Source organism: Saimiri boliviensis, chromosome 9, assembly GCF_048565385.1.
Source record: "Saimiri boliviensis isolate mSaiBol1 chromosome 9, mSaiBol1.pri, whole genome shotgun sequence".
Lineage (NCBI taxonomy): Eukaryota > Metazoa > Chordata > Mammalia > Primates > Cebidae > Saimiri > Saimiri boliviensis.
In genome coordinates, this window is record NC_133457.1 from 119,421,292 (window position 1) to 119,429,947 (window position 8,656).

The following is an 8,656-nucleotide window of genomic DNA, read 5'->3' on the forward strand; positions in this document are numbered from 1 at the left end:
AATATTTTAGGGGATCTTTTAAACTTAACTTTTAAACAATCAGCCCTTCTGAAAGAAGAGTTTACTAAGTTCATTGATTCTCCTTTGGCAAGCTTGCAATTCCTACATTTGGACAAATTAAACACAGTAAAGATTTCCTATATCAGCTCAGAGGACATTACCTAAAAATTCAGAAAGCTTTTCTTAAACTTCAGGAAAAAAGAAATGAGAGGATGAAAGGATGACAGAAGGGAAGAAGGGAGAAAGAAAGAAAAAAGGAATGAAGAAGGAAGAAAGGGTTAGGAAGAGACAAAGTCAGAGGAAATAAATAACGTAGAATACATATTTCCAAAACAGAAAGAAAAAAACAATTCAACTAACATATATTAATCTTTATTCTATAACAGACATAAATAATTTTATGAATTCATATGACCTATACAAAAGACAAAATAAGATATTGCACTAAGTTTAGATATGGAATATTTGAATTTAATATTAGCTAAACAGATAAATATATACAATTTAAAGAGTTAAGGCAAAACCAGATGATACTTCAAATACAACGGAAGGCTTGAAAAATAGGTATAATTAGAAATAACAGCATCCCACCACCAGTTAACAAAGTGGTCATGTCTAAAGAAAAAAAAAACCTTAGGTTTTTAATAAAGTGGTTATTATTAATCATGTTAATTACAGTTGAGCAATAAAGTATAAGGTTTCCCTCGGAGCAGGGCTGTTTTGCCGAGGCTTGGGGATTGAACACTTAGATTTCGGGTAAGCAACTTTTTCCTTTTCAGATTTATGATCTATTTTTCCTATTAGAAAATATAATTTGGAAAATATGACTCTTTCACATATATAATTAAAATACAACTATGAAGCATTCTTTTTTTGAGAGAAGTCATGTTGATGATATCATAGTCAAGGTAAATTTGTGGGCAAGCCATTCATTACCTTCTTTTTAGAGAAAACACAATGCCAGTTACTGAAAAAAAAAAGTCCCAGTTTTTTACGAGAACCAAACAAACTAATTCCAAAGGAATAAAAACAAATATCCTCAATATATTAACACAGTATACAGTTCTTTGGCAGTATCACACTAACTGTTGATCGAAGTCAGAACTTTAGACTTTTCTAATGCTTAGACCCAGTTGCCAGTCCTTCGAAACTAAACAAATGAAATTCCACATCTGTAACAAATTCAGTAATCCCAGGAAATTAAATTCAGAATAAATCTTGCAGACAGCTTTTGACTGTTACATTTAAGCATAGGTATTATCTGCTTAGAGTCCCAATCCAAATATGCTGAAACACACACACACAAATAATCTGTGAAACTTTGTATTGGTTCAGACAGGCCTAGAATCCTTAGAATCCATATCCACCCATGAGAAACCAATAAAAGACATCAATCCAATGTTGAAAAAATGATCTTCCAATAACTCAGGAGTGGGTCATCCCTCACCTGGATAGACATCATGGAGAAATTGAATCCTATAGGGGGAACACCAAAAAGCCAGAAAATGTGGAATACTGCCAGCCTCCAACCAAATTACCTTTCTCCAGTTTTAGGTAAACCTTATCCTCTTTATCTAGGTAGAGTAGGACTCCATTAGTGGCAGCTTCACGAGTAACATCTTTGTCCCCCGCAAAGGCAGATATTACTGGTTTTCCATTTAACATCAGGTTAACCTAGAAGAAGATAAATAATAATAACTGAAAAGTTCTCTTTAAAAGCCAAAACATCTACCGGGGAGAATAAATAATGTCTTAGATGACAGACCCAGTAAAATACCTGATATTCAGGAAATATATTCCTTTCCTTTCAAATTAGCCAATTGTGGGGGCCATACTTTTTATGTCTGCTGAACTGATTTTTTAATTTTTTTTCCTCATTGGAATATCCTTAAATTCCTACAAAAGAATAACATCTGTGGGGAGCAACCTAGCCATGCAAAAACGAGCTTCCCTTCAGCACATAAATTAAGCTTACTGCTTTACTTACCTCTTCTACCCAACAATAATCTTTTGGAAATAAAGCAGGCTTGAGGCATCTCAGTGCATTCATAAAAGAGACCCTGTGCCCACTGACCTGAGAAACCCAGACACAATCCAACCCTACCAACATCGTTGCAGGTTTTTGTGCAGCTGCAACATGCATATTACTGAAAATCATTTGAAATAATGAAGTGTGTATGTATGTGTGTCTGTGTGTGTGTTTATTTCTTTTTCTGTCTTCCCTGATAGGAAACAAGTATTAAAAATTAATCATCAAGCCAGGCATAGTGACCCATGCCTGTAATTACAACCCTTTGGGAGACAGAGGCAGGAGGAGCACTTGAAGCTAGGAGTTCAAGACCAGCCTGGGCAACATAGCCAGACCCTATCTCTAAAACAAACAAAACAACAAATTTAAAAATTAGCCTGATTGGTCACATGCACCTGTAGTCCTAGCTTCTCAAAAGGCTGAAGCAAGAGGATGGCTTGAACCCAGGGGTTTGAGGTTGCAGTGATCTATGGTTGTGCCACTGCATTCCAGCTTTGGTGAAAGAGCAAGACCCTATCTCAGAGAAAAAAAAAATAAAAATAAAAAAATAACAATCAGCACTACTACTGGAGATTTCAGTGATAGATAATTAGAATCAACTCAAAATTGTATTAACTATTTTCTATACTACAATTTTGATTATACTATTTTAAGCATTGCATACATTTCTAAATATTGGAAGTTGGCAAAAGCTTTTCCATGGAAGTAAGTTTGTTTTCTACATTTTTTTAGGTTAAAAGTTACATGGAATAAATTAGTTATGAGGCTGATCTATTAGCTATTCAGTAGGACATGTGAAAATACTAATAGATAAATGTGTAATCTATCATTCACATTGACATAATGTATAATATAAATACTGAGCAAAAGATAAAAGGTTATCCCAGAATTCCATACACATGTATTTGTGTCATTTGGTATCAGCATACTGGAATATTGTAGGAACTACTCCACAGTTGCCTTTGAGCATAAGGTCAAGCCCATTGTCTTAGAAAGCAGAACACAAAATATATTGTTAACACTGGAATTACAGTTGGTAAGAATTCACTAGCATCAGAGTAACTGAGGATAAACTCAAGCATACACATAAAACAACCTTTTTTAAAAAGTATGTTGCATAGTTGCTCCTTCATAGACTTATTCTTACTGGTTAGCTGTATCTCATAATTTAAAAAAAAATAGCAAGATTGTTTTCTTTATTTAGTATGCACTTGTAAAGCTCTACTAGTCCTACAAGCTTTTTTCTGTGAGTTCAAATAATTTTTGTACATGCAGTAAATGAAAGCATGATCTTGCAAATAGATTTGTGTCATTGAATTTTTATTAAACCACAGATTTTTTAAAATATTTTATTGTTATTAAGGTAATAACTTCAACTGTTTATTTTTCTATATGCTTTTTGTCACGTCTCAATGGGTGTTAAAAAGAAGAAAACTAGAAATTAAGTGTTCTAAAATAAATGACAAAGATAGCTGTTTATTTCTCTTGTGGAAACACAACTTTGGATAAATAACTAAACACATAACCCACTCCAGATAAGCACAGTTGGTTGGGAGTATGGATGGAAGGGGTTACACACACCTGAATAGTTTGGCTCTGGTAGACTTTAATCACGTGAAAACTGAAACTGTAAATTCCTTTTCTTGGTGCTACAAAGACAGACTCCAATGTGAAAAAATTACCCACATTCACCAGGATCTATAAATAAAAATAATAAGTAACAATAAGTTATTATAATATTTTCTTCTGCAACTAACGTAAATTTTCTTTCTCTCTCTCTCTCTTCCTCTCCTCTTCTTTCCTTCCTCCCTTCATTCCTTCCTTCCTCTTTTTTTTTCTTTCTTTCTTTTGTTCGTTCATTCTTGGCAACTAGCTTAACAAATCATAGAAGATAAAGCATCTAGTTCTATTTCTTTCCTCTTAACTGATTTGGAAAATTGACTTGTATATTGAAAGGTTCTTCTGTCTTTTAAATGATATAAGAATAAATAAAGTAACTACTTTGTATTCGTGTCTCAATTTCCAGCAAGGCCCAATGGCTCTGGAAACATCCAGCTAACATTTGAGGGCTTATAAATATTAGCTTTACCTTGAGAGTCGGATAAAAGGCATCTGCCATGTGTTTACCTTCCCACCTTCTACAAGCCATTGCAATGTCCAGAGATGACGTTTCCAAGCCAGCCAATCAGCATTTGTGAGCTCTCTGCAGCATCCCTGGACACACCACAGAGATATGGGTACCCCCTCCACCGTGTGACATAATCCTTGACACTGAACAGTTGGTACACAGAGTGATCTGAATGCCTGGCCCTTCTCTGAGCCACCACCAGCCCTCTCCTAAGATCTGTGGCCATTGTTTTTTTCATTCCTGTGCCAGCTAGGCTTTAATTATAATAATGTGGTAGTGAGTCAGCCCTTGGGGGCTGCCAAAGAGGAGAGCAAAAGGAAGGATAAACTATGAAATAGATGGCTTTCCCTGTTCCTCCCAGGGCTGCCCATTAACCTCCTATCAATCACTTGCTCTTTATTTGAAGTTCAATGTTCAAAAGTGAAATTAGAAACTGTTTCCCAAGAAAGCAACGATGCATTTTGTATTCCAAAATATTCAGCCTGGTTCTACTCATTATAAAATTAACTCTAAATTTTAATAAGTGACCTCTTAAGCTAAATTTGCAATGTCACATGGGTAAATCTCTTTCTATGAAAAAGAGAGACTGGGATGGGGGATGGATGTTAAAATAACTAGGGTTTCTGCCATTTCTTTCGAAGAAATATGCCTATAAGTGGCATTCAAAAATAATAAGCAGTCCCTAACAAGATATGCTTCTCATAATTCAATGGCAGTCTGCTACTATCTCTTTCAAACACTGCATTCTTGCCAATATTAACACACTTGCAAGGCTCTTGCATAATTCCCTTAAAACGTACTATTACCTCTGGGCAACATACCAGAATGTAGTGACAGTCAAGCAGATACATCAGGCTCAACACTTAACTTAAAACACATGTAGGTGTGGAATTTCAGTCTGAGATTTCACCTTCTTCCAAGTGAGCATCAGATTTTCTTTGTAACCTGATGATAGATGGTCTTTCAACAAGTCACCAGCTGTGCAACAATCCCCAACAGAGGCTTTACAAAGACATTTTTTCAAGCACAATTAAAATAATTTGAGGTGCTTAGTAGTGACTTCCTGATTCAGAAACAAGTAGCATAATTCATTAGCAATAATGAAAATGGCTGATTAGTGTTGGCTACACATAAAACTGGATGTTGACTCTACATTGTAATTGGAGCATCCAGGTACATCACGATTTATAACTAAACGTGTCTTCTGCTCTCTAAGATGCAGGGCTCAGTGAATAGAAGAACAAACCCTTTTCCTCTTCTAATTGATGGAAAGGTCATTGAAAAGAGCACCCTGTATAGAGGATAGTGCAATGCCCACAGTATTCCAACGTTTAATTAATGTGTTGAAATACAAAGTAGGGGTGGTGCTAGACTTTATTTCCATCGAGATGGAAAATATTGCACCAAAACCCCAAATGGGGCTACTTAATTCTTTAAAAATTATGGCTATCAAATACCTAGCCCCTAGAGAGGCATTTTCTGTCTTTGGCCAGCTGGAGAGTGCATTACTTAGGAAAAATTAAGCAAGGAATACAGATGTCGCCTCATGCTTTCCCTGGCACATGCTGTAACATCACTTAACCTGTGCCCCCTGCACATTGTAGCTTTGCATACAACTGTGAACTTGGAATTAAAAAGACTCTGGATACTGCTGGGGATGAAATTAAAACTCCCAAGACAGTTTTCTTCGTTAAGACCCCTTGCTAAAGGTAAGCTGGTATCCTGGGGTTTCTCCTCATGCCAAACACAGAGCACCAGGTCGCTACAAAGGAGCTACAGCTTCCGTCAGTTCTTCCCCTGCCCTCAACCTCAAAGTCTGTCTTTCCCCAGCTATTGGCAATTCTCTGAAAGGACAGGAGTCCGGAAAGGGAGAATCAGCTCTCAGGCTCTTCCCTACGGGAGCTCGGCGCAGTTGCCAAATTGCTTTTCCTTCCCTCCTCCGCAACTTTTCTGTAAGTACCAGAGAAGGGCTTGCTGCCTACTCCGAGGCAGCGGCAGTGGCAGCGGCGCCTGGCACGCGTATAGAGTCGCTGGCAGCGGAACCTGCGGGCAAGATCTGACCCCTGGCCCTGCCCCCGCTCTCCGCGACCACCTGCCGGATCTCTGCAGAGAGTGTGGAGGCCCGGGGCTCTCTTTGGAGAGAAACTTCTCTACCTGGGAGAAACAAATCAAACATTTAACCTGTTCCACAAAGGTACCCTGGGAGCAGCCTCAGCGGCACCTGTAGAAGAGTCTGAGCCAGGGAACCGAGATCTGGCCAAGAGGTCTCGATGTCCAGGGACCAGCTTCCCTTCGGCTCCCGCCGACCTGTTGCTCCAAACTTGCCCTGAGCTCCCGCTGCCCGCCTCTGGGCTCCCAACCTCTCCCTCGCCGCCGCTGCAGGCTCTTTTAGGGGCCCGGAAGGAATGGGAGCCGGGGCTGGTGAGAGGGGCAGGAAGAGAGACGTTAGACGTTTCAGACCCAGGCGTATTTGGGAAGGCGAATGCTTGCAGAATTCCCCACTTCCCAATTGGACCAGTTTAGCCTGGGAAGGCAGCCTCGGGCTGAGGTGCCTGGAGACCGCCCGCCCCCTCAGTGCCCGCGACTCCCCGGGTCTGACCTGATCGAAGTAAATGATGCGCGTCTTGTTGCTCATCTCGGATGGCTCGTGGTTGGTGCTCCGCACCGCCGAGAAGGCGACCTTGGAGTTGGCCGCCCGGACCGATATCCCCAGCGGGGAGGAAGAGGAGCCCTTGGAGTCTGTGGCCGGGTTCGAGTCGCACACCACCAGACACTTGCCCTCCAGCACGATGGGCTCCGTGTCGTTCTGCGCCCAGACGGGCAATCCCGGCAGCGTGAGGACTAGCAGCACGGCCGGCACCGCGGACAGCGCCCGGCGCCCGGAGCCCATGGTGAGCCGCGTGGGCAGCCGCAGCCGGCTGGCGCTGGTGCTCGCCCGCGTCGCCTCCTACCCCGGGATCCCGGTGCTCGGGGAGATGCCAGCGGCTAGGTCGACAGCGCTGCAGGAACGACGCCGGCGGCGCGCACACTTCCACCAATTCTGTGGCTTGAAGTCAGAGCCTCCCCTCGAGCTCTCTCGCTGGCTCTGTTACCTTTGTCCTTTAAGGAGCTCATGCAGAACCCCTGATCCTACCCTCCTCTGCCCAAGAATCAGCCCTGCCTAGGGCCCTTGTGCCCACCCTTGTTCCTAGACATCGAAAAGTCACCAAAGCCTCACATTCACACCTCAAAGCAAATAATAATAATAATAAATTATCACCCCAAACTCAAGCACCACCAGGTAAACCACGGAGCAGGAACAGAAAAAGGGACTCAAAGGGAAGCCACAAGCGTGGCAGGTGCCCAGCGGAGCGGGTGCCAGTCCTGTCTGGCTTGCGGCAGGGACGAGTTACGGAGGCAGAAGGTGTTTCCCAGGCTGAGAAGAACGCGAGGCTGTGTTCATGGCCAGGATGCCAGTGACTCCCACTTTTGCTTGGTCCAAAATTCCCTCAAACCTGGTGTCACCCAGAGGTAGGGAGGTAGGCAGCAGCTAGCCGGGTCCCGGGCTCCGAAAGCGCAGGTTCGCGGGATCAGTTCCAGGGCGCAGGGCGCAGCGTGCAGGGCGGCTGGTCCGGCGGGGTTCTCTCCTGCCCAGCCTCCCTCCCCCGGTCCCTGCGCACAACTTTCTCGTTCCTCGCGCAGCCCGGAGAACGCGAAGCGGGCACACGCGCTCTATTTATAGGAGCGCAGCGTCCGGCTGGGGTTGGTTTATTGCGCAACCCGCGGGCTCCAGGAAAGGGAGGAGAAGGCGTCTGGTGACCCCATCTGAGCAGCTCTCTGCTGACATTTGACGCACCCCAGAGCAAGCGGGGTGCACGGAACTGCTGATTGGCAAGGCTCGAGGCCACTCAGCCCCTGAGAGAGCGTGTCCTAAAGGGTTTGTGCCCAGAGAGGAGCCCCGGGCCCTGCGCCGGCCCCAGCTCAGCTCCCACTCTCCCCTGCTCAATCTGGGTCCGAGGACGGGGCTGAGGGTCCCCTCGTCCCTCCCCCCGCGGGACTCTGCAACCGAGTGTCCTCCGAGCGGAGCGCGGCGCTGCCAGGCCGGGTCGCGAAGATGGATGAGCCGCCGCGAACCCGCGCTGCGCGCTGCCCGGAACCTGGAGACCCGCGGGCGTCCCGACCGCGCCTGGCCGGGAGCCCGCCCCACAGAGCCCTGGGGCCTGGCGAACTCAGGGGAGCCTCAGGGCGGACGGGAGCCCCTGGGGGCGTCTGCGAGGAGGCGCCTGATTCCTTCCTTCCGCTCCGGGAAGATGAGCCTCAGAAGCCGCAGGGGTGCGCCTTCCCCCACACCGCGAATCCTCCCCAGGCAAGGCCAAAAAAATGAGTGAGGGAGGGAGTTAACTCAGCAAGAAAAAGTCCTCCGAACCCGTGCTAACAGCAATAATAATAATAATAATAAAGACAACCCTGTTCCTGGGATTACGTTTTTCTCCCCTTCGGATGCGTCGCTCACCCCTGTG

General features: G+C 44.3%; 1 protein-coding gene across 2 annotated transcripts; it reads right to left on the reverse strand.

The window, feature by feature from the left end:
• Positions 1 to 356: 356 nt before the first annotated feature.
• Positions 357 to 8,393, reverse strand: CBLN4 (cerebellin 4 precursor). Of its 2 annotated transcripts, XM_003932602.4 has the most exons (3): positions 6,757 to 8,393; positions 3,611 to 3,727; positions 357 to 1,674 (listed from the first exon to the last, which is right to left on the reverse strand). In XM_003932602.4, the coding sequence occupies exons 1-3, from the start codon at positions 7,045 to 7,047 to the stop codon at positions 1,477 to 1,479; spliced, it is 606 nt and encodes a 201-aa protein (XP_003932651.1). In that variant the 5' UTR covers positions 7,048 to 8,393; the 3' UTR covers positions 357 to 1,476. The 2 variants fall into 2 exon arrangements, with proteins under 2 accessions (XP_003932651.1, XP_074262786.1); XM_074406685.1 differs by lacking the exon at positions 3,611 to 3,727 and having other exon boundaries at positions 6,757 to 8,250.
• Positions 8,394 to 8,656: the final 263 nt, after the last annotated feature.